The sequence below is a fragment of the Callorhinus ursinus genome, unplaced genomic scaffold, assembly GCF_003265705.2.
Source record: "Callorhinus ursinus isolate GAN/ISIS: 27379988/994484 unplaced genomic scaffold, GSC_fseal_2.0 scaffold25, whole genome shotgun sequence".
Classification (NCBI taxonomy): Eukaryota; Metazoa; Chordata; class Mammalia; order Carnivora; family Otariidae; genus Callorhinus; species Callorhinus ursinus.
In genome coordinates, this window is record NW_027397087.1 from 970,806 (window position 1) to 995,752 (window position 24,947).

Sequence of the window (24,947 nt, forward strand, 5' to 3'; positions counted from 1 at the left end):
CATCGGAACACAGGGCGGTTAAACAGATTGCTCCAGTTACAACTGGTAAGTGGCAGAACCAGGAGGAAGACTTAGCAGAGAGAGGAGAGAATCTTTTTATGTTTGTGTAGATTTTCCTGAGATTATTTGGATTTTCCTTCAAATAGTTAACCTGAGTGACTTCTAAAGAACTAAGAACTTGTGCACTCATCCTATTCTCACCACCTTCTGTACTTCTTTTTCCCAGTGAAACTCTGTTTTCATTCAGGTATTGCAGCTCTTGGGCTCCGTGGTGAGGTTTTCACTGGCAAAACTGAGGTAAATAGGCATTTTATACTAGATGATTGGATATTTAACCACTCCCCCTATTTCAGGCTTCAAATACACATTTTTAGGCATTTGATTTCCCATAAGTGTGTGGACACAGACTATAACACCATTCTTATTGGGGCTTGACTGAACCCTGGACCTTCCCTGATCCAATGTAACTGTCTTTAGCTTCTGGAAATGCGTGTGAGCCATGCCACTGTCCAAGACCCACTGACCTGCAGACGTAGGAGGTAGTCCACAGTACTGATGATGACATTTATGGTGGTGGTATTGCCCATCTGAGTCCGCAGGAAGTTCTGAAAGTCTAAAAACACCAGGGCTGGGTCAGAGCCTGCTCTCATCATGCTGAGGAAGCTGGGCAAGCCCTCTTGGCTAAACTCAGAAGAGACATACTGTGTGAAAAGCCTTACAAGAGCACCCTGTTTTGGGTCCTGGTGGGTCCTGCAGGACAGAGTTCTGCCCTGAGCCCTCCCATCCTGGTGAGACCAGAAAGTGGACTTAATGAGCTCCAAGGGGCTTGACGGAAAGGGGCGGGTGTTTAGATGTACCATCTGAAGATTCTGGAAGCCACTCAGCCTGGGTGGCACTAAATAACATCAGCCCTGAAGTTCAAGTTGGTTTTCCATTGAGTTTTTTTTTTAATTGAGGAATGGATTAACTGTTGTCCTTGAGTCAGCAGCTGGTTGTATGAAATGTGGCATCCGGAGCGGAATCATAATTTGGCACCTGAATGTTGTTTTCCTTTGACAAATCAATCTGCTCCACTTACCACTGTTATGTCCTTCACAAAGTAACTGCAGGAATCGAAAGAGATCTCGTGTAAACTCGTCATTCTGGAGTACTTTTTCACCTTGAAAACAGAATACTGGTGAGCATTTGTTTGGCTTCTCAACCCAGAACACTTTCCAAAGCAAGCGACTGCAAAAATGACAAAGGGCCTGCGTCAGAACAGTTTGGAAAGGGAACTTTAAATGAAGGGGGAAGGATTGGGGGGTGGGTTAGCCTGGTGATGGGTATTAAGGAGGGCACGTATTGAATGGAGCACTGGGTGTTATACACAAACAATGAATCATGGGACACTGCATCAAAAACTAATGATGTAATGTATGGTGATTAACATAACACAATAAAATTAAAAAAAAATGAATGAAGGGGGTAAATCCCGATTAACCTGGAACCGAGGCTACAGAACACAATGACCAACCAAGATAAAACAGTGAGCCCTGGGATGCATTTGTAAGGAAAACAGCTAGGCTAACGGCAGTAATGGCCCAGGGTCCAGAACCCATGCTTTACAGATGGAAGACACTTCTTTAATTAAGCATCAAAATGCTCAGTTAAGCTTCACATGCAACACTATCAAGCCCAAAAATGTATCTGCACTGCAGCAATTAAATAAGGTCCCTTAGGACTCACACACATGGTAGACAACTGGGGCCAGAAACTCAAACTTACCACGCTCACGAACAATGACTGGTGATAAGAAAAAAACAGAAGAATGCAAAGTAAGAAAAATCATAAACACCATGATAAACTGTTTAGTTAAGGCTGGCTCTGTGAACACATCCAGCCTTTATCAAAGCTATGATGGGAAGATTTTGCTGAAATTGAGCAAGTCCTTGCAGATTAAGAAGCACTGAGCAGGGGCTCTAACCAGAAATAGTTAATTATGGTAATCAGGAAGAGAACGGCCTTCACATTTATTAGTTACTTACGTGTTCCTTCCTCAGTAACCATCCCCAGGCCTTCAGCTTTATTCTGCCTTTCAAATGCATTCAAATCAAGGACACTTGTAAGAGACGAGAGAAAACAAGGTTCAGGGCTATGCACACTGGGAAACTGGATTTCTGATGTCAGTGTACCTATTGACTAAGAATATCTTGTTCTTGTGTTATCATAAATGGTCTACACAGTACAATGTGGTTGAAAGTCTAGCAGTTCCTGGGTTTGCATCAAGAGTGTTGTCCAAGGACGCCTATAGCTCACAGGCATGCACGGCCAGGGGTCAGAAGAACTTAGAATGACTGTCCTTGTTTGTCCAGTCTGAGTCCTTTCATTCATTCATTCATTCATTCATTTATTTATTTGACAGAGAGAGACAGCGAGAAAGGGAACACAAGCAGGGGGAGCGGGAGAGGGAGAAGCAGGCTTCCCACCGAGCAGGGAGCCCTATTCGGGGCTTGATCCCAGGACCCCGGGATCATGACCTGAGCTGAAGGCAGATGCTTAACGACTGAGCCACCCAGGCGCCCCAAGTCTGAGTCCTTTTTGATGCATGAAGATTTAGAAAGGTTTCCCAAATAAAGAAGGAATAATCTGTTTCTATGATTTCTCAAAAGAAAGTTTACTTTAAACTTTACTAATTAATGTTCACCTCCCACATTTATCTATTTTCTCCACGAATCACAAGGAACTGTGGTTTTAGTGCTCAGGATGAATACTGATGGAAAGGGCTACAGAGTTCAGAGTTCAAAGGGCCATACCCTTTTAGAATTCTTGTATTATTCAGAAGCCAAGAGTAGTTGAGGTTAAGCTTTCTGGAGGCAATGCTGTCCCAGAACCTGTAACAAGCTAGCCTTTTTTTTTTTTTTGTCCCCACTTTCTCTGAACTTCCCAATCACAGCCGCCACCAAATCCTACTTAGCCAGCAACCCCTAATACAATGACAGAGCTTGATAAGGAGGACAATGTATAATCATATACATTGGGGCTCATTCTATTTCTCTAACAGACTCTAGCTCTCTCCCCAATCTGAAAGGCTTTATAGACCATAACATGAGGTCTCACAAAAATATAGCTGTTAGGGCAGCTATGGCTGAATCCATTAAAATTCTGTAAAACTTCGCCTTTCCTTTACCACTGGGCAAAGGAAATGACCATTGGATTGGAAAGATGTCAGGGAAAAAAACCAGCATTTCTTTTCCCCTTTTAGGGAGCCACATATCTTCTGCAATTTAGATGAATTTTAAAGAGAAAATAGTGAAAAGTCCTATTGCCATATAGTTGGTTTTTCCCAGATCCTGCTGTAGAAAGGTTCTTCTCAATAACACACAAACCATCCTTCTATTTTAGCTTTGCTGTCAAGAGAAGAGAGCAGGGAAGTAGGACCTTTGGACAAAGGTGCTTCAAAGGAGTTCTGATTCAGGAGACTATCTGGGGGAACAGATGTTTCTGACCCTTACTCCATTCCAAAACACCCATTTCAAATGTTTTAATTTCTCTACTGTTTCAATATTTTACCAATATGTATTACTTTTATAATCAACAAAAATCATGAAAATATCTTAAAACTTCTGTTGGTACTCACTGGTCTCTCTCTAAAGGTATGTCACCTGTCCCTCTAAGCCATAACTACAAGTGAGTTTAATAATATGAAGTATTACAGACTACTAAGAGAACACTTAAATATTTAATTGAGAATGTCATGTGCAATATGGAACCGAACTGTCTCGAGTTTTGCCATTCTGCGTCCACATGTACTGTTTTATCTTCAGTGAGTCAGGCCTGGCAATATTACATTATCTTTTCCTGAGAGAGGTAATAAACGAGTTGGTTGTTGGTGGGGAAAAAATGGAGCTCAGAGAAAGGGATTGTACTGCAGCTCAAATATGTTCCCTATCACCCCAGGGTACATACAATATTTACTCCATCAAACAATGTTAGCAAAATTATGAAGTCCACCAGGGAAAGTATGTCCATCCTGCAAATTTTTAAGTGGAAAACCTAATGCTCTATTTTTAAGAATATTAATTAGATGCAAATGAGCTAGATAATTATAACTGATTTCTTTCAGAACGAGTTACAGACTATTCAAAATACATATGAATCTTAGAGAATAAGCTGACACTTAGTAATGACGGCTGGCTTGTTTCCAAAATGAGTAGGCATGGTAACCTTATGACTTTTGGCTACGTACTATTCATTTGTCAGGGGGTCAGTCATGAGGGGAGGCTTATACACATGATAATAAAAGTGGAAAGTTTAATGCTTTGTTTTTTTAGGCTATGGCAAAATGTTCCTATATTAGGATGTACCTCTGTTGAAGTGGATGTGTCAAAATATGTACCCACCAAATACTTATTCAGGCTCAAAGAACTGTTAAGGATGAAGATTAACAGAGGGCCTAATGGGTGTAACGAAAACATAGCCTTGAGTCATACTGAGGTATTCCTCCTCTTTTCCATTCTTTTCTGGTTTGACTTTTATGAGCATATATGTTAGGAGAAACACTCAGCTCTGAGGAAAACGACATACTAAAAAAAGGAGGTAAAGGTGATTAAAAAAAAAAACAAACCAGGTGTGTGTATCTGTGTCTGTCTCTCTAATGGAGATTACATTGCCCCTTCTGTATGGTATCTGAATATAATCCTGAAGGCTGGAGGAACAATACCCACCTTCTTAGCTTTCTAAAGCAGGCGAGTCCTTCCTCAACAATTCCATGATAAGCTAGTTTATTTTGTGGTCCCATCCCTACCCAATTCCTCTTTCTTCTGAATAGAAAAGAAATGCTATAGGTGATTTTCCTGTATTTACCTGCAAGACTGCATAAGACCAGAAAGGCTTTGAAAGAATCCAGCATCCTTTTTCTCCTTTAGGTAATCTAGCATTTTCTACAAGAGAGACATATTTTAAAAGGAAAAGCGATGTAAATTATGCCACAAGTACTGACCCTCCCAACTGCAGTGGAGAAATGTCATGTCCCAGTCACATGGAGTCATATTCAGGGTGTTGGTTTGTAAAGTTGGGTAAGCATAAGAGCCACCTGTGGATTTAAACATTCCATGTGCCTGAGTCCCACCCACCCTCTTCCTATGGAACCAGAATCTCTTTGTGTGGACATTTTATTTTATTTAAGTAATTTTGGACATTTTATAAAGGTCCACTGGTATTTCTGCTAAGAGCAGTACAGTAGATCATTGACATTCATAGATTTACTGTTTGAAGCCTCTCCCATTTAGGAACAAGCACCAGGACTGTGATCTAGTAAAATGTTGCTGAAGTATAATCTGAAAAACTAATGAGCTGAATTTGGTGCACTGGAGCAAGGGAGCTTAGCCAGTAATAAGGCTAATTTGAGAGCTCAGTATCTTTCACAATCAGACTTTGTTTCCTCTGTTTTCTGTTACTAGGAAGGCAGGAACTTTGACATCATAAAAATGTTTTTGTTTTTGTTTTTTTTTTTTAAAAGGTCCTGCAAGACAATCAACTGATGGGGTGGTGATCAAAGAGAACAGAAAGTGAAGGGTGTTTTAGAAAATGGTAGTTTTTTTTGTGACAAATTTGTTTGGGATGAATTAAAGGCTGGGGCAAAATATATGTAATAGTGGTGGTTATAAATTTAGAAATTCTCACGGGCCCTGTGCTATATAACCCTCACAAATGCCAAGAGTCTTTGAAATGTCACTTTCCTGTGCACACAGAGGCTTTCAGCCAGAGCCTGGAGTGCCCTGGAGACACCAGAATATTCCTGTCTCCTGCAGCTAGTTTCGGTTCAGACTGTTGAATGGATTCCATGTGCCAGGAGCTCCACACTATATTTCTCTGTGTTATCTCGTTGAATGCATGGTGGCATTCAATGTTTAGCTGCATTATTTACTGCTACACCCTCCATCCCAGAACACAGCCTGACCTTAGTGCATAGTCAGCAATCACAACACTGTGACTGAATGAACAAACGAATGAACAGACAACAAGTAAAAGGCGAAAGATTTATACGATCTGAAGAGAAACCAGAGTATGAACAGACAACAAGTGTTTAGGGCTATGAACTCCACTTAACCGATTGGGCTCCTTGCTCACGGTTAAGACAGCTAATACGTAAAACTATTAAAATACAAACCTAAGGCTTAGAAAACTTCCCTTAGAGCCTCTCCATGCAAAAAATCATCTAATGATGAAAAAACTAAATGTTTTTCGCTTTGAACCCCGGGTAAATCCTCTTTGTCGAGTACACATTTGTCTATAAACTCCCGGCTCTGGTTTTATCTGTGTTCCTGGCTACTGATATAATTAGCCACTAAGGACAAACACGAGCAAGGGTGATTCTGGGTGGCCCCCTCTGCAGCAGAGCCAACACCTCTTCCCCAGAGTGTGACAGCTGTCCAATGGGCATACCCTGAGAAGTCTGCACGACGCAGCAGGGGTCCCCCATACCTGTTGTACACCAGCGTTGCCCCCATTCAGAATGGCGATCCCCAGCTTCAGAGTCTCAACCACCATGAGGCTCATCTCACCTGCCATGGTGAAGATTTGATTGAATCACCAAGGAAACAGAGGGTAAATCACATCTATGGGGCTTTATCAGGACTCTAATAATGACTTCATGTCACAGCATGCTGTCTCTGTGGGAACGACTGGGGCCTACCCACAAAATCACAGAATCACCTTTGCTGGCGCTTATCATCTGAAGGACCATCTCTGCAGCTCCACGCTCATGCAGCCGCGCTTGTTGGTAGAGGGTTTTCTGCTTTTCCATTTCTTTCTCCTGGAAAAAAATAAAAAAGCAGGGAAAGATTTGTTTATCCTCAGGCCATTTGCAATCCTAAGGTAAACCAAGAGAATCTTTACTTGCACACATAATTTCGGATAAAGAAGACTTCTGAAGTTGATTTCCAGACACTACGTCAGCTTTCCAAAACTCTCCACCCACAATTCACTCATAGTTTGATGCTGACTTTTCTACTTTTACACTGGTAGGAAACATAGCCCATTCCCCTGTAAAAGTCTCATTCTAGGAAGTGACTCCAGGTTAAAATGTGTTCGTTTTCAATGTTTCATCATACAGGGAAGCCTGCTGAAGGGTCAACTGAAGCCTATCTGCCTGAATATAGAAAACACCCATTTATCTAGAATGTTCAGATCACCGTTAACAGAGACTCTACTGGATATGGAATACTAGACTGCCAAGGTCTTCCAGAACCGTAATTGTATTAATTTACTTTTACTTTTACATACTTTGTCTATAAAGAGAGTACCAATGAATTAATCGGTTTTATCTCGGGATAGTCCATGTCCCGCACTGCCTCAAAATCAAAATTGCTATTAATGACATTTACAGGGGCTCCTGGGTGGCTCAGTGGGTTAAGCGACTGCCTTCAGCTCAGGTCATTATCCCAGGGTCCTGGGATCAAGCCCCGCATCAGGCTCCCTGCTCAGCGGGAAGCCTGCTTCTCCCTCTCCCACTCCCCCTGCTTGTGTTCCCTCTCTCGCTATCTCTCTGTCAAATAAATAAATAAAATCTTAAAAAAAAAATGACATTTACAGAAGAGTGGTACAAAAACGGTCCCAGTGTCTCCACTGCTTTGAGTTTTCATTTTTGGATCTTTGAATTTGTCCTTCTCTGCCCTCTGTTACTACCATTATTGGGTAGGAGTGCAAAATTTCCCAGAAGACCTAACCTGTGAGGGGGGTTTGCTGACGGACTGGCTGCCTGTGACCTCTCATTAGGCTGGAAGACCGACAAGAGAATCATGGCTAATGGGTGTGCCTCATGCACGCAGACTTGTGTATTTGCCACCAGATACATGTGGTGGGTGAGGCACATGGTTCATGTCAGCATCTGCCTCTGAAGAACTGCCAGTTAGTTTTGTCTTTGGCATATGGCCCTGTCTTCAATCGTCATAAAAACTTACTTCAAATGTTTTCTCCTTGTCTTCCTCCTCTTCTTCGTCCTCCCCACTCTGACAACTCTGGATTCCATGGAGCAGGCAAAGGAGGAGACAAAGAAAGGTGAGTCTAACAAACGAGACTATTCTCCCGAGCAAGGGCAGGGGACGGGATGTAACTCACAGGCCCCTCAGGACTTCAGCACTTGGTAAAACCAAGAACATTTTGACCACTGCAGGGCAACAGTCTACTCAAAATGTCTTCTTTGCAGTTACCAAGGGGTTCAGAAATGAGAAATGGGAACACTGAGCTCACGCAGTCAACAGGGACCTATCTGGTTTAACCACAGACCTGAACTCTTCTACCTAGTAAAGTTCTGGTGTACATGAAGCCGGGAGTGCAGGGAGCTGTCCCTTTCTACACAAGAGCCAGGGGCTCGACAAGAAGACTGGAGATACCCAGGATGTGAATCCTAAGGTGCCCCATCCCATTGTGACCCTGTGGCGCAGCAAGTAAAGGAACAGGTGCTCCCGTCCCCCCACATATCCCTCTTTCTGCCAAACGTGAAGGTTTCCCAGTTGAGAAAGAGGAGTTCCCTTACCACTCAGCATTCCAGAGCCCACTGTCCCTCTACGTGACACAGGAATAAGATCACTCGCCTCTGCCAGAGCACTAGGATCTCGTTCCAGTTTCTAAAGCCTATTTCCAAACGTACTGAACTTCCTTCACCTACAGATATGTTTGAATTTTTGGGTGTGTTCTCAACGTGGACTGGAAACGTAAGGATAATCTGTAAGCCTGAACTCCACGTAGCTGGCCTGGAGCTGCCAGGTGAACGAGCCACTGGCACCCACTGTTTCTGGAAAGCTTCAGGATTTCCTTACAAGGACGGTGGGATGGTTTGCTAATGTCACCCCTGTGGTATATGAACTGTGCAGTGCCTGCAGCCCAGGTCATAACCAAGTCCTACAGCCTGCTGTTCAAAATGACAGTTTCCGTGTGTCCGCAGAGGTAAAAGGGAAGACAGACAGACTGAGACAATGGGCAGAAACGCAGGTGTACCTTAGCCATCATGCTGGAATAGGACGTGTACAAGGGGTCGTCTTCCAATTTGCTGGAAAGAATGGAGGAAATATTTAGCAGGCTACTTTTTGGACCCAGCAGAAAAAACTAAGAGCCACAGAGATCTTAAGTTATAAGTACTAGTGAATTAATTTGAAAACCCCTTCCCCCACCCGGATTCCTAGAAACCACTCCGAAAATCTGAATCAGCATTGGCTGATGGAATTCAGGGAGGAAGGCTACCGTTGCAGGCTAATCTTCAGCCTCCACGTCTGACATTATGACAAGAGGGCTGTGGCGTATATAGTTTGCCTAGATGTTTCTCGGCCAACATGAGGAGGACTGCTCAAATCTGGCATCCCCTTTCCGGGCACTGCCATCTGTGAGACAAAGCTGTGGGGCTGGCAGAACCGTGCCTGGGAGAAACAGGGAGCTCTTGGGGGCTGACCTCCTCTCTGTGAGAGCATTGCGGCTAAAATGGAGAATGATCTGATGAAGTGGGTCTGGTTGCTTTTCTGTCTCCTCTTCCTCCTCCTCTTCCACCTTGGGGGATTTCTACACAAACCAATGCAGACAGGTTTTAGGCAAGGATTTCAGCACACGCCACGCAAATGCATACGAACAAAGAGAAGGTAGAGCGCAAAGCACAGAGTGCATCCGACAAAAGCACAAAGAGAACTGCTATGTCATGTTTATTTCAGGACAAGAAGCCCCAAGGATGCAAGGTTTGGGACATAAATACGTATTTTTTTCAGCCAATCAAAGAAACATTGCAATTTTAGGTTCAAACGAGATGAAAGGAAAAGCAAAAGCCTGACCACAGGGGAGGAGCTGCAGACACCACCCCCCCCCACCTCCCCATCAGCAGAACTCTCATGCAAGTCCTGGGCACCCGAGTTCAGGAGGGAAGTTCTGGACAGTCCCCTGAGAGGCTGGATCTCTCAGCCAACACCTGAAATTTCTCTTGGAGAGCTGGGCTGGAAATGTGGGTGGGACAAGGGTTATAAAGCACTGGGGCCATTTGGGGTCTGATACTAACCTAGACTCAACCCAGCTAACCATTTCTTTCCTAACTCCACTGCTGATTCTAAAAATCCTTTTGTTCCTGAGAGATGCCATCCTGGAGCTGCAAGCCTTGCAGTTTCTCCTCTTACTAAGTCTTTTCTCAATCTCCTTTTACAGAAAAGGAAATAGCGTCCGGTGCAGGAGGTAAAAGTGAGTTTCAGGTAGTGGCAGAGCGTGCAGGGTGTATGATATTCAGTACATTGGGGACAACTCCACAGGCTGTGTGAACGGTTCAGAAGTGGAGGGCCAAAGTGACGCTCGTTGTCAACTTCGCACTTATCAAGGAACTGGGAACACCAAGAACTGTCATTCTCACTGATGGGACTTAGGGAGAGGACAAAGGGCATGAAGACAAATGGGAGGAAAAAGGGAGAGAAAGGATTGAAAGCAAAAAAGAGGGAAAAAATAAAAGTTAAAAAGCAGGGAGAAGGAAAAGAAACAGAGGGAGATAAGGAAAGAGAAAGAAACAGGAGAAAGACCGAGTACGAGACACACAGAGCAAGATTAACAGAAAGAGTAAGGGATATGAGAAAAAATAAATGGGAAAAATAAGGAGAAGGACTTAAAAAAAAAAAAAAGAAAAAACAAGAACAACAAAAAAGAACCATGGCCTGGCCAACGGAGGGGAGGGTTTATTTTCTGTCTCTACCATGATGAGGCTCTGTGGTGCTTCTGCAATAAGCTTTTCCCCCTTGCGTGTTGTTTTAAGTTATTTTAGAGCATGAAGTCTGTTAGAGACAGGGCATAGCAAATTTTCTGAAGGGCCAGATACAGAAACGTGAGATGCAGGAAGGGGGTTCAGATGTGGCTTCCCTAAAGCAGAGCTGCTGACCAGAAATGCAGAGCCTTGGGTGCGGTGGGGGGGGGCCTCCTGCAACCGATGGTGCTCAAAACTTAACTTAGCATGGACTTTCCATCGCATGGCTGTGCATCCTAAGAAATATCAGTTGTTAATAATGATGATGAGGATGATAACAGTACTAGCACCTCCAAGTGAAATTCATCCTCTGGCTCTTACGGCCATTAGCAGGGCCTCCTCTGGTAACTTATACAGTTAGTTCTTTCCAAATTGATACGCCTGATTCTTTGTGAATGTTTAACTGTTAGAACACACACACACACACACGAATACAAAAGTGAGATTCATTCACACCCACATCTGCTTCCAGCTGAGTCAGTACTTACAGCCAAATCCTGTACTAGTTTCTCTTCAAAGGAATACTCCTCTGTTTCTATCCAAAATCTCTGATAGCCATGGAGGAAGAGGTTAATGGAGCGGTGCCTGAGCGGAAGGGTTGAGAGTGAGGTCAAGAGGGATCCGTGGGACACCTTGTTTTAGTCTGGGAGGTTAACGGTTAGTAAGCAGGACAGACTTTTGTACAATTCTTGTCCTCTGATTGGTCAGAGTAGCCAGCGGTACACCAGAAGCATTTGTTTCGAACAAACCAGAACCCTCTTACATGCCAGTTTGCGAATGTCTAGAACACCTTCTGAATGAACTAACAATGGCTACTGGGAGACCAGGTGGTAACTGTAATCTTACCCTGATCACAAGGGGTCTTTATTGCATTTCTCCTCCAATGAGAAAGAATTCACTGGGCCAAGAAACAGTCCTGAAGGATTTGCTTAATATGGCAATGTGGTTATCGCTTTTGGCCGATCATCTGCCCAGGTAATCCCATCTAAGTCATGCTGACGGTGAGTGGTTTAGTCCCAGATCTACTGAAAGCAGCAATGCGTGAGTCCTTTAGAGGGTCTCCAAGAACTCCACCTCCAAGGCACTCCAGCTTTTACTTAGGAAGGCAAGACTCAGGCATGCTGTGCTTACAGCATAACTTGTGTGTGCCTCATGGATTTCGGCAGTGGCCCTGGCACCTGGGAACACTGACTTAACTCTCAAGAGCCACTCACTCTCTGTAAGCCAGGACTCACCGATGCTATTCGCACTGAATAGCAGTTAGCTGATACCAAATGTGAGGACAGTGGTGACGAGGGAAGGAGAGAAAAGTAAGATGCGGGTCAAGCCCAGAGTCATCCAGACCTGGCTTGGTTTCCAGTAGAACATAACCCTTGCCACCTTTCTTCAAATTCTGACCAATCAGAGTTCTTTCAAAAAATTGTACAAATTTGGGTTTTTATGGGAATGTTAAATCACGGTCAAGAGAGGAATGTGCAGAAAATGAGCAGATCTCTCCACAGGTTACATTACCATTAAAATGGGTATAAGCCTGTCATACTGAGTTTTTTCATTAACCTTTTCCAGCCAAACCCGTTGAAAGGTGCTCAGGAAGAAATTGTTAATTTTGTGTCTGGAGAAAAGCACACAGGTTGTCTTTTAAAAACTAACATTAGAGAAACAGTTTGCACATAATAAAATAAATCCCTTTAGCCCTTTAATATGGAGGACTCGATGCAGTTTAGATCATGATGAAGTGGAGAAGGGAGTGATCTTCACCATCAGCTTCTTAGTTTTTATTATACAATCTACCTATGCTCCTCCATGCTAGGGAGAGATCCAGGCATGGGTTAGGGGCGAGACTGGCCACATTTCATCAAAGACATAGTGAGTCCCTCGATTTACTGTTGCCCATCCAGGGACATAACTGCCGAAGGAGCAACCAATATATGAGAGGATGGTTCTAATATTTTCAGTAGATTTAGAAAATAATGCTTGTTTCATGAGATGTAATTTTTGCCTTCCTGGCCCTGGAGACGTGCTTAGGACTAAGCCTTCCGGATGTCCAATTAGCACATTAGGCCCGAATCTCTGCCAGAGAGGAAAGTGAATGCCTTTTGATGTTTTACCACTTCTAGGAAACAGACAAAAATCCCGTGCATTTTTGCTTTCTCTCCTAGGCTATGAATTTCACTTTGTGGCCGGGACATCAGTGGCCTTCATAGCCATGACTATTTGAATTTTTCTGCCTTTTATTCATGAGTTCTACTTGATTTTGTGGCACCTCATTCTCTTCCAAAGACACTAGTCTGTTCTCTCAAGAGACCTATAGGAGCAGGTTAGTATCATGATTCTTCACTATCTTCAGAGACCCTAATGTGAAAGCTCAGTTGGCCAACTGGCTCAGGATAGGGTGAAAGGGCACTCTGGACAGACGATGGCCAGGAAGCACAACCTGATGAAAGCAACTGTCAAGCATAGGAAGAGAATTTTATCTCGTATTCCAAGGAAACATTTATTTACATGGGATTCAGAAAATACCTTTTCTTAGTTTATTTTTCCTGACCAGGTGAAGATGGTTCATATTGATCTGCAAATTGATGAAGCAGAGGCTTTTATTCAATTTGCAGCTTTGTTTACTGATCACAGGCTTGACCCTGTGGACTCTGCAATCCTTCTGAGGATGGGAGTGTTGCTACATCACCCATGACAATGAGTCAAGTCTCAGTGGACAGTGTTTGCCCAATTTGCATGGATACTCTGCTCTATGTTGATACATCACATTCCAGAAGAGCCTTTGCATATTTCTGACTGCAGAGTATAGACTAACCACACAGATAAGGCAACGTGCCTGGCCTCTTGGGACATCTTTAGTCAGTGCCCTTTCTTCATCTTGAAGGTAAATACACTGTCCTCAAGGATTCTCGAGTTACATTTCTGTACCTGCTGAGGAAACACAGTAACTGGGGGGCCATCCAAGTACCTCAGCAGAGAAATACTGTTTGATCTGTTGATTGAATTTGGGGTAAACCATTTAAGAAAGAGTTCTTTTTCCAGTGTTCCTTTACAACCTCACAAAGAACCCCATCTTAGGAAAACTAAGAGCTTCCATATGCTCACTGGGCTGACTTTAAGGTGTAAAATGGTGAGCTAAGGCAGGCATGGGGCCCTAGGGAAACACATCTGTTTTCAGCTTTTCTGCTTACCTGGATTCCCTTAGTAGGCCATTATACTATATGCAGATTGTAATGGTGCCATGGATGGAGGACTCCAATTTCTACCCCTTGGATCATGAGTGTCCGTGCCAGAAGACAGCACAATTGTGGAAGGATACCTTAATTCCCATCACTGGCTCCTATGCCAGAAGAATGGCTCCCATGCCAGAAGAATGGCTCCCATGCCAGAAGAAAAGGACAGAATACTTGCCTGGGCAGGTTGTAGAGAGGGGCCATCCTGAAACAGGCCACCACTGCCCGTTTCCGCTGCTTTGACAACAGTTTGTGCCAGACTGCCTTCTTGGACCTCAAAGGCTGTTCCACCTGAGAAAAACCACATGGGTAGGTGCACACTAGGCTAACTGCATGGCAGGAGGTAGTCGCCTATAGCCTATACTTCTCAATCCTGAAGAATCTTGATTTCTCAACTACAGTCAGCGGAAGGTACCCAGCAGCAAATGACTGGGTTTGTGGAGGTCTGATTGAGGTTGTCTTCCTTCTCCAAACTGCTTTTGGACGTTTATTACCTAAGAGCAGTTTTACAACTGGGTAGGGGATTTGAATGGGTCATTTGATCTAATGGAAAAAATTTGTAAAAAACTCGGAAGGGAAAGAATTGAGGAGTCTGCTACCATGAGGCACCACGATGACATTTGGGGGTGAGCTGGGATGATTCTTGTTCCTTGTTTTGGGTCTTATGAGAACACTCCTAAGAGCAGAGTGTGGAGAGGAGCTTTACATTCTCCAGGGTGGTCTTGCTTCCTCAGTCCTCAGGTAGATGCTCCTTACCTGCTCCAGGTGGAAGACAGCTGCTGAAATTCTCTGAACACGCTCTACAGTCTTTTCTGGATTGAAAGGTTCTTCACTCTTTAAAACATCTTTGTAGAGGTTCAGCTGCCACTTTACTGCTGGGTCATCAGACTGAAAATTAAAGCACACACCAGGTGAGCAATCTTGTACTGAAAAAGTCTTTACTCCTCACATGGTTCCAGAGGAATCAAGACTCTTGTATTATTGCTTCTTTCTCGTTTTCTCTATTACCTTCATTGAAACATTGTAGATCTATATAGGAACTGCTCGTTCTAGCCTGCATCTCTTAAATTTTTTTTTAAAGATTTTATTTATTTATTCGAGAGAGAGAGAATGAGAGATAGAGAGCACGAGAGGGAAGAGGGTCAGTGGGAGAAGCAGACTCCCTGCCGAGCAGGGAGCCTGATGCAGGACTTGATCCTGGGACTCCAGGATCATGACCCGAGCCGAAGGCAGTCACTCAACCAACTGAGCCACCCAGGCACCCTGCATCTCTTAACTCTTGTCATATTTCCATCCCTTTCTCTCTGTACTGCATTCTAATTTCCTGAAAGCAATCTTCCAATTCCTAAATTCTCTTTTCAGCTGTGCCTAGCCTGTTTTTTTAACCTATTAATTGGATTTTTAATGTCACTGAATACTTTTAATTTTTGTAATTGCTATATGGCTTTTTTTCAATCCCATATCCACTCTCCTTTAAAAAAAAAAAAAATAATGTCCAGGGGCTGGCTCAGTTGCTGAAGCATGCACCTCTTGATCTTGGCGTTGTGAGTTTGAGCCCCATGTTCAATATACAGATTACTTAAAAAAATAAAAAATAATAATGTCCAAGTTTTGCTTTATAGATATTACTGCTATGTTTAGCTCTTTAAGTATTTCAACCACACTTATTTTTAAATTGCTTTCTGCAGTTCCTTAGGCTTGAATTCTTCCCTTTGTTGCATTTTCTGACTCTCTAATGGTAGTGGATTTTCTTTCATGCCTTTTTTTTTTTCCCCCTTTGGCTTCAGGAGGAGTTTTATTTATTGGCATGTCAGAGCATATTCTAAGAGGTGGAGAGTCTCCAAGTAGTTTTATGGTTGTCTCTACAGGAGATTTATAGGTTTTACTGGCTTAAGGTTAATTTTATGTAAGTTTCTTATTCTGCATTTGTGCACAGCGTGGGTAGTTAGGTCCCACACTTTTCTTCCTTTAAGGTTATTAAAAACCCCAGCCTCTAGGTTACATATCTGGTTCAGAAAGCTCTATGAGTTTTCCCAATCGCATCAATGTCTCCTCATTCCTGCGATTAAGAGTGTCTGTCTTTATTCTGGCACTTGGGATTTCTTTTTACTGTTTTTTTTGGTAGTATATTTTCCCCACTATCCCCTATGTTCGGGATGGAAAGAAGTGGCTGTTTGTGTCAGCTTAATCCTCCATCTTAGGGCATAGTATATCTGAGGAAAGAGTCATTCAGATTCACAGGCCTGGGAAAAAAATCTCAAACAGACTTTAAAATCAAAGTTTGTTTGCTTGTTTTGGTTTATACCAACTCTAATTGAGTTACTTTGTTTCCAAATCTCTAGATCAGGATGTGCTAAAACTCTCCCAGGTGTCCATTTCACTGTTTAACAAGGCTCACAGTCAGTAAGTTTGAGACCTAATCTAACCCCCTGCTATGGCTGGATGTTCACACACTGGTAGGTGGGAAGACATGCTTCATTCAATGCCTCTTTGCATCCTCTTTGCAACAGCAAAGGAAAGAACAAAAATTAAGGGCAAAAATTGTTCCCCGCACCCCCAAACAAAAGTGAAAATTAAAGGCAGAGAGCTAGCCCTACCAATTAAACACCAGTACTCAGAGACTGTTTTTAGAACACATTAAAGAGAACATTAGTAAACTAAATGGAAGGATGGCACCCTACAGCCAAAGGGAAGCCTGCCTGAGTTCTGTCTTCCTGCTACATCACCTTCTCCTGCAGGTGCAGGTTATTCCGCAGATGTTCCTTCACCTCTTCATCTGTGTCCCTCTGTGGAAAGAGATGTTAAATTTTATTTCTCGAGGTCACTATGGAAATGTAAAGTAGGGCGCAGGGAGGGATGGACAAGCAAATGGACAGTTTTGCTGGGATCTTTATTATAAGAACAAAAGAAGAAAAATGACAGACTTGTCCAAAGGGCTCTCAAACCAGCTTTAAAGATGGGGCTGTGTTGCGGGTGTGCACCTTGGCTTCTGTTCATTGGCCCCACCCCCATCCCATCCCCCGAGCCCCGGGGAAGGAGGACGAACCCTTCAGAAGCTGAGCAGCCGCAGCCACCGCCATCACCACCACCACCACCACCACCACCACCACCACCTGTATTACGTTCTGTGTTACATTCTCAGCCAGAGCAGGCGCGTGACTTACATAGCTGTATCGAGATTTGGCCAGGGAGATTAGCTCCTGATCGCCTGGTGTGCACATATTCAAACCAATGGGCAGCATTTTCTTGAGCGCAGCCACGATGAGAGAGGTCTGGATGGAATACAAGTCTCCCCTCCGCTTTGTCTTCTTCCGTTCCTGGTCCTGTCCTCCAGACTAGGAAATGAGGTTGAAATAAACAGAGGGGCTCAGTGATTCTGAAAGGAACGGCCTCACCTTGGAGGCAGCGTGCCTCCTCGTGGCCCTGTCGGTACAGGTGGGCCTTCCTACACTTCACCGCACAGAGAAAGGAGCGTCTTGAAGACATCCGGGTGGCCATCAAAGACCCGCCCCGCTCCTGAGCCCTCTCCTTGTGCGCATGCTCACAGGACCACGTAAGCGGACACACACCATGGACGCCTACAGGCTTGGCTCGCTTGTTTCTGGGCCAAGTGAACAAACCAGCTGGCGTTTTTCAAAAGGAATGATTCGATAACGGATAAAAGGGTCTTAGAAAAGCATGGAGAAGCCTGATGCTGGGGTGTCCGTAAATACGTGGAAGAGCGTCTCCCGTAGAACTGCTCTGCGGTCAGGGCTGAAGCTCGTGTTTTGGAGCACCGCGTCCCACTCAAACCTCCGCCTCGAGGCAGTGCAGATTCTCACGGGAAAAGGGAAGTCCCAGAGTAGGGCTGCTTTGGGATCTGGCTGGGAAAGCTTGGAGGAGCACCGAGGAAAACAGAACTCCCCAAGTCTGCGAGAGGCCGCCCTTCTTCTGTTTATACCGCCTCACCCCTCATGGGCAGAGACTACCCAGCAAGGGCCACCCCGTGGAGCAGTAGGTTTCTGAGGGAGTTCAAGGCACTGCGCTGAGCCACCCAACCGAGAGCCCTCAGTGGCCGCCACACACGGCCGTGTGGGTAGGCTCCAGGAGACAGCCTGCTGTGACCGGATTTTTGTGAAGTTAGCCTCTGAAAGAGCACGCTGCCCACCTGGTACCTCACTTGCAGGGCTGTGCCTCCGGCGGGGGGAGGGGGGGCTTGCTGGGTAGCCGGAAGCAGAGGATGAAGTCGGGGACTGTGAGGGAAGGAGAAATGGCGCTCACTGAAGCTTTGCTCCGTGAGGTGGCCCTGGAATGTCTGCAGGAGGAGGGGGCAGTGCTGCGGTTTATGCTGACATACAGACCTAGGGCTCTGGGAGCAGGGGGAAGGCCAGACGCCTCTCCTGGAACGGGCACGTAAGACCTGGGGCCCTGAGCTGGAGCAGCATTCATCTTACGAGGCACTGGTCTTTTGAGAGAACAGGAGGGTAAGAATCCACACTGCCTTGGGACTGATCTCTTTAAGTTACTTTTAAAGCGTGAAAGAGGTTCATAATTATTAACGGACACTCTTAAAATGGCTGTGATTTCTGTACCTTCAGGAGGTTACATCACAGCAACCACAGCGAAGTTCCTTGCCAGCAAAACCCAGGCTGGCCAGTCACCGCCAGACAGTTCTACTGGTTGCAGGGCACCTTGTGCCTGGTGCTCCAAAACAGCAGGTCAGGCCCAGGACAGCAGGCAGAGGGGGCGGGGAGAAATATGAGCAGGGGGTAAGAAATGAAGCTAACAGAAGGCAGCTTCTTGTGTTCTAGAATGCGGCGGAAAGTGAAAGCTGGTTCACACAAACACCTCGAAGAGCTCTCTCATTCACTGAGCGCTTGCTAGGTTCTTTACGTGTCCTACCATCAGGCACAGAATTCTAAAAGTTGTACCTAAGGCAAAACTCATTTACAGTCTCCATTACCCTTGAAAATCATCCATAAAGGATAGAACTCGATTTTGTGTACCTAAACTATGAGGTGTCCTGTACATATAAATGTAAAAGGTGAATAGTAACATGCCGCGGAATATAATCAAGTAAATATGCAAAATGTAACTGTGTAGACTTGATGCACTTCAAATAATTTTTGCTCATTCTATTTTATTGGGCCAATCTCAAGTTGCTCTTATTACAAATGCTGCATATATAATGTGACTCCAATGTGCCTCCTACTTAAATAAAATTTCTAATCCTCCCAATAACGCTGATAAACAAGGCAGTTATAGAAATGAGAACATGATGCTCAGGGAAGGTAAGTGATTTTTCCAAGTTCACACAGCAGGTAAGCTTCTGAGTCAACATCCAGACCCAAGCCTACCTGGACATGGTTTCATTTCCCTTTTCTAACTCAGAGCTGCAAGTGACCTGGTTCCTGACCATCTCCCTTTCTCTGCCACATATCTTAGGGCAGGGACTTTGTGATAATGGCAGCAAACGCACATTAATGAATAGAGAGAAATATTTCCGTGTTATAATCTATATGGGTTACTGGAAATAAACCCAGGGTTTATTTCACCATATGCACGTGTTGTGCAAAAACACATGGTTATCTGATTTCAAATCCTGAAGGTTAGTCCTTGGAAAACTCTTTGAACTGTGGGAGCCTTGCACAAGAGGTAGAGATGTACGGTGTGAAAGGACTGGGGCCACTGACGGCACATAGGATTCTGAGCCTGCATGGCACAGCAGAGGAGTGAGCCTCCTGGGCTCTCATGCCCTGTTGGTGCCCCTATCTCTGTCAGTGTGCTGGCTGCCCAGTGGGCAGCTGGGGTAGGGAGCAGAGATAGCAAGGAGACCTCGGTTAGGGCGAGGCTTGGCTGGCTTCCCCGGCTTCCCCATTCCAAGGGTGGGTAGGCCTACATTCACTCATTGACGGGCAGGTGTCTTCCCTGGAGCAGGCCTGGGGGACCTCCAGGTGGGAAGTTCCATTCTGTACCACCCCCATGGTGATCACAGTGCAGAGGGTGGCCAGAGCCTGGCATCTCTAATACTAGGACAGAAAAGACACGTCATGCATTTGACCTGTACCTTTACTTGCATGGCCTGTGTGGGAAGACAAAAGAAAAGAAACAAGGAGAAGAGTCAGTCAGTAAAAGCAGGGGTCCAAGGCATAAGGTAGCACATGTTAGTCATAGCTTCTTAGCCCCCATTTCTCAGCCAACACAACAGAAACTCAACAGTTCTGGAAGCCAGTAGAGCATGGCATGAAGAGTGAGGGGGAGGTTAGGATGGAAGTTAATTTGGTCAAAAGGACTTACACCCAAAGCAAGCAGTCCACCCCCAAGGCAAGGTCATCTTGAAGACTAGCCTCCCCAGCGTGTGCTGCTCAGACCCAGGTGGGCTTTGGGTCTGGCCACGCACACAAACCCTTGAGATCTAGAGCCTTTCCCCTCCAACCTCCCACCTTTCACCTGAGTGGGCTGTAGGTAATCTGTCATGTAACCAAAGACCCCAATTTTCTTTCTTCCTTCCACCCACCACATTATCACCTCCAGCAGATCTGTGGTTGCGAGAAGAGAAGGAAGAACTGAGCTAAGGGGCAATATGTGTGCTTCCACAAAAAAGACGTTTGCTAAAAAGAAGTGCTCTAGGAATATCCAGGGTAATTCAGGATTGCCCCACAGCTCAAAGGATGGAGCATCTCCCTTCCTGTGCTGTGATCTTCAAATATATCTTTGGTCACAGCCTCTTTCACGATAGAGGTCTGTATTTTTTTTCTTCACATACTGCTAAGATCGGTTAACTCAATGCATTTCCCTAATGCTAGTTATGCTGGAAGTGCTTTTCTTATCTGCTGAAATTTTTTATTTTCCAAAGAGAAATTTATGAATTCCTAGAACTCCCCTACACATTATCACCAGTAGTTTATGATCAAACAGATGATTTTATGTGTGAATATAAGGACAAAACACAGACCCTTAAGGGAAAGGAAATTTGAGAAGGACACGGTGGGTGGTGTGTTGCACTGAGACAGCACAGGGAGAGGCTTCTAAAAACAGGCAAGCCTGCACCACATGGAGTACTTATCCCCACCTAACAGGGTAAGTGAAGGAAAGACAAGTCAACCCAACATTAGATATTAGGGGGAAAGATGAATTTCCAGAAGCCAGTCTGAGAATGAGAAAGCAACAGAGAGAGAGAGAAAGCAAAGAAGGGAAGGATGGGGGAAGGAAGAGTAGAGAAGAGCAAGAGGAGAGAAGAGGTGGCCAAGAGGGAGATGGAGACACCGAGAGAGACAGAGAGGAGGGGAGGGGAGAGCATGGGAGTTCCCCAAGTGCTAGAGGAATACAAAGTGAAAGAGGTGGGTGGTGGAGGGCATGAGAGAGAGGAGAGTGAGCAACAGGGGAGATAGGTGTAAGAAGCAAACTCCCACATGTAAGTCTGAATACCCTGGACAATCTCAAAGATAGCCTCTAAACTCTTCCCTGTCCTTTGTCAATACACTGAAATCACACTCGTGGGATGGAGAGGCTTTCAACAATGAGGCACTCTAATACTTCCTGCCTTACAACTCTGTTTTTACTCATCATCTTGGTCAAGAGACTGGCATTTCTTGGGCTAAACACGTTCTAACTTACCATTCCCCTCCGAGGAAGCTGCTGCCATTTTTCCAGAAAACAAAACAAGTTTAAAAACAAAACAAAACAAAACAAAAACACTTGCTCAGCTTAGTTACATTTAGCTTAACATACATTTGCAAACTGGTGTTATATAAAGAAAATATACAATGAGCTTTCAAAAAAAAAAAAAAACCCGTCTTCATTGTCAGAAGAATTATGCATCTTTGCACCAATCTTCAGTTAATCAAGTGTAAATAGTGTGGCCCATTGTATATTTTGCTTCTTCCTCCTTTCCATCTGCAATGGCATGTGCAGTGTGTGTAGGCATGCAGCATTCCAGTACACAGGCCTTTGCAACAACTGCCATATGCACTGAGGCCAACTTCATTTATACAACACCAGAATTCAGTTCAGAGTGGAGATAAAAGCAAGCACAGCTGACCATTCAGATTAGGGAGTAGAGAGAGCATCTAATTTCAGGAAGGAAAAGGCGATGGGGATTAAACAGAGTAAGAATACCTCCTTCCCATTCTCTCATATGTAGTTCTACCTCCAAAGAATACCAGAAGTGGCTATGAGTTGCTGTTTCCTGGAGGCAGGGTAAAGGGGCCTCCATCTGAAAGAATGTGCTGCATTTATCTTTAGTCTAGAGATGCAGTTTAAAACTGACTTTTAAACAGCATCCTGATAGAGCTGGGAGGAGTCAGGTAGTAAGCTCAAGCCCATTCTACAGATTGGTAAATTGGGGCCCGGAGGAGTTAAACAAATGATGCAAGGCCATATATTTAGTCAATGGCTGGGCCCAAGGGTGGGACTTAGCTTCCTTTCAGTCTCTAGTCCTACTTACTACTACACTTTGTGTCTCAACTGAGGCAACAGGATCAATAGGAATATCTGTTACCCTGAGGAGCATGGTAAATGTTATTTAATATCTGGGGCCCGTCCTCACATTCACTATACTGTAATGTTGACCGTTTTTCATGTAGCTCAGGAAAAACTGGCATACAAGGTCAATGGGAATGAAATGAAAGTGTTTGCCCCTATAGACGGACCTTACCAATAGGAAAGATGCACAGATTCTGAATATGACTTTCCTCCGACAAGACAAACATACCCTTTTCCTCATTCAGCAATGTGAATGAACAGAATTTCCAGTTAGTTTGTTAGTAGGTTAGTTTTGAAATGTCATCACCTGTCACCTCATCTCTTTCCAAGTGTAAACCTAAGGGTCCTAAGTAACCACTGATCACCAGTGCACTGAGATGTCTTTGCCATTTCTGCTCATCTGGGATCCAAATCCTTACATCAGAGTCATTTCCATTGCTTTGCTGCCATCCGCTGACAGTAACAATGGATGCTAGCTGGTTCAGTCCAGAGCCAGCGGCTCTACCCCAAGGTGAAGGTAGCATAAAATCTGTCTAGGATTTACTGACTTCCTGTAGGTGGATGGAGCAAAAGGAGAGCCAATGATGGCTGTAAGAAGACCCTTCAGAGGGAATTTAATATAAATGTCCAAGGATCAGGAGTCTGAAAGATCCTATCTTTATGTATCTCACATGAGCAGCAGATATGTTTGCCAGAAGTTGAATGCAAAATGAATTTTGGAAAATCAAACAAACATTATCTAAAGCAAAAAGGATCCACCTTAAGGAAAGTTCCTTTGCAGCAAAGACTCCTTTGAATATGAATATATACTTCTGATCTCTCTACTTTGTATATGTACAATTTTATATGCCAAACTTTATTAAACAGTGAATAGCAGATTCTAAACTCTCGGAGTCAATTTTTGGATGCTGGAAGAAGTGTTAGTGTCAACACAGCTAAAAGACAGAAGGGGTGGAAAGTTCAGAGAGATGGCAGCTGACTAGAGCTAGGCACACGTGGTGAAGTTTTGGGTGCTGAAATTTTCAGTTTTGATTGTTATACCAGCCCCTTGTCTGCAGCTTCACATACACAGGTCTTCATCCCAAATGGTTATTTGGAAAGATGCTCCAAAGGCTTTGCTACAAACCACTGACTGCCATCTTTCCAGTACTGATTTTCACTTCTAAGGGGTCCCCATGCACACTGCACCTTCATGTTCCTCAAAGGCAGCACTATACCAGCAATGAGAGAGACGCACATCTCAGGTATTACATGTTACTTATACTTGACATATACAGTCAACCCTCACTGAGGCACACTTCTCAAGGGAACAGGGTCAAGAGTAAGCCATAACAGCTGGTAACAAAACATCACCTTTAACTAAGTCTTGTATGTATGTATGTGCACCTGAAGAGTGGGTCTGAGAATTCTTTACAATCCAAATAGCAAAGCCTCCCTGTGCAGAGCTGATTCAAGAGGAGCTGGGAGGCCAGGTCCCCCTCCTGTATTCCTGCTACGTTCCTCCCTGTAAGTTGCTCTTTTTCTTAAACAGATATCCCATATGTCCTCTTTTAAAGATTTCCTGCAGGAAATGGACAAACTTTGGGTTTCTGAATGCAACCCACATGGAAAATAAACAGAAGGCATTAAGAGGTCAGCACAACTGAAATAAAACAGCTACTGGATGTTCCAGATAGGAGGAAAACAAGCTTACTGTAAGAACATGTGCTAATGAAGTCTTCAAAGCAAGGTAATTTCCTCACAGTTAATCGAAAGGTGGCTCTAGACGTGTGTAGTTTTGCAGCTCACTACACCGGAAGTAGTTCTATTTAAAAACAACTAACAGCAGCTTTGGTTTGGGAGACCTCTTGAATGCCTTAGGCAAGTCTTGAAACTTAAACTTTTTGATATACAAGCAGCTATTTATTCAGAAAATGTGATGACCATGCTTATTTGAGAGCAGTTTCTTCTGGCTCATTCTCAAAGAAACAACAGTAGAGACTGCTGGTTTTCGTGGTTTGACCTAAATTCAGTATGGAGCTAATCCCTTCATACATCCAAGATACATAACTTAGGTCAAGATCGAAGAGTCTTTGGAATTGATTTCAATGGACTTACTTTCGACATCTTGCTTTTGCTGTCTCCAGTTAAAAATGCCAAATTATTAATTTCATTCTGAATCACAAAATTTTGCTCTTCCCTCTTGAAGTTCTAAGTGGGGGGAAATAAAAAAGCCAACATTATAAGAATGTTTTCGGAGGTCTGTACCTTTCACAGCCATCTCTAAACCCAGGGCCCACATGTTCCTTACGTGAGATTTACACCACAGGATGAAGACCTCTGCCACCATGCGGAAGAGCTGGTCAGAGTCAGCATTAGGACTTTTAAGCCAGTTAGATCTGAGGTGAAAAGCAAATGAATATGCATATGAAATTCAGTAATGATGAAAACAGTCACATTAAAAATTATACCCACATCAGCTGTGCACACTTATCCAGATAAAACTATATTCCCACATGAAGGCAGTCTTCAGAGAGACT

General features: G+C 44.1%; 1 protein-coding gene across 1 annotated transcript in view; it reads right to left on the reverse strand.

Annotated features, from left to right (window-relative positions):
- RYR3 (ryanodine receptor 3) overlaps positions 1-24,947 on the reverse strand; it is a 518,087-nt gene that overhangs the window by 31,440 nt on the left and 461,700 nt on the right. The window contains exons 68-84 of the mRNA XM_073877464.1: positions 24,719-24,806; positions 24,526-24,618; positions 17,130-17,300; positions 16,692-16,751; positions 14,722-14,853; positions 14,144-14,256; positions 11,227-11,323; positions 9,425-9,531; positions 8,977-9,028; positions 7,941-7,997; positions 6,694-6,793; positions 6,463-6,542; positions 4,843-4,919; positions 2,025-2,098; positions 1,765-1,782; positions 1,079-1,159; positions 525-613 (exon numbers count right to left, since the gene is read on the reverse strand). Of these exons, the coding sequence (XP_073733565.1) occupies positions 525-613; positions 1,079-1,159; positions 1,765-1,782; positions 2,025-2,098; positions 4,843-4,919; positions 6,463-6,542; positions 6,694-6,793; positions 7,941-7,997; positions 8,977-9,028; positions 9,425-9,531; positions 11,227-11,323; positions 14,144-14,256; positions 14,722-14,853; positions 16,692-16,751; positions 17,130-17,300; positions 24,526-24,618; positions 24,719-24,806 (1,489 nt within the window). The remainder of the gene's footprint in view (positions 1-524; positions 614-1,078; positions 1,160-1,764; positions 1,783-2,024; positions 2,099-4,842; positions 4,920-6,462; positions 6,543-6,693; positions 6,794-7,940; positions 7,998-8,976; positions 9,029-9,424; positions 9,532-11,226; positions 11,324-14,143; positions 14,257-14,721; positions 14,854-16,691; positions 16,752-17,129; positions 17,301-24,525; positions 24,619-24,718; positions 24,807-24,947) is intronic.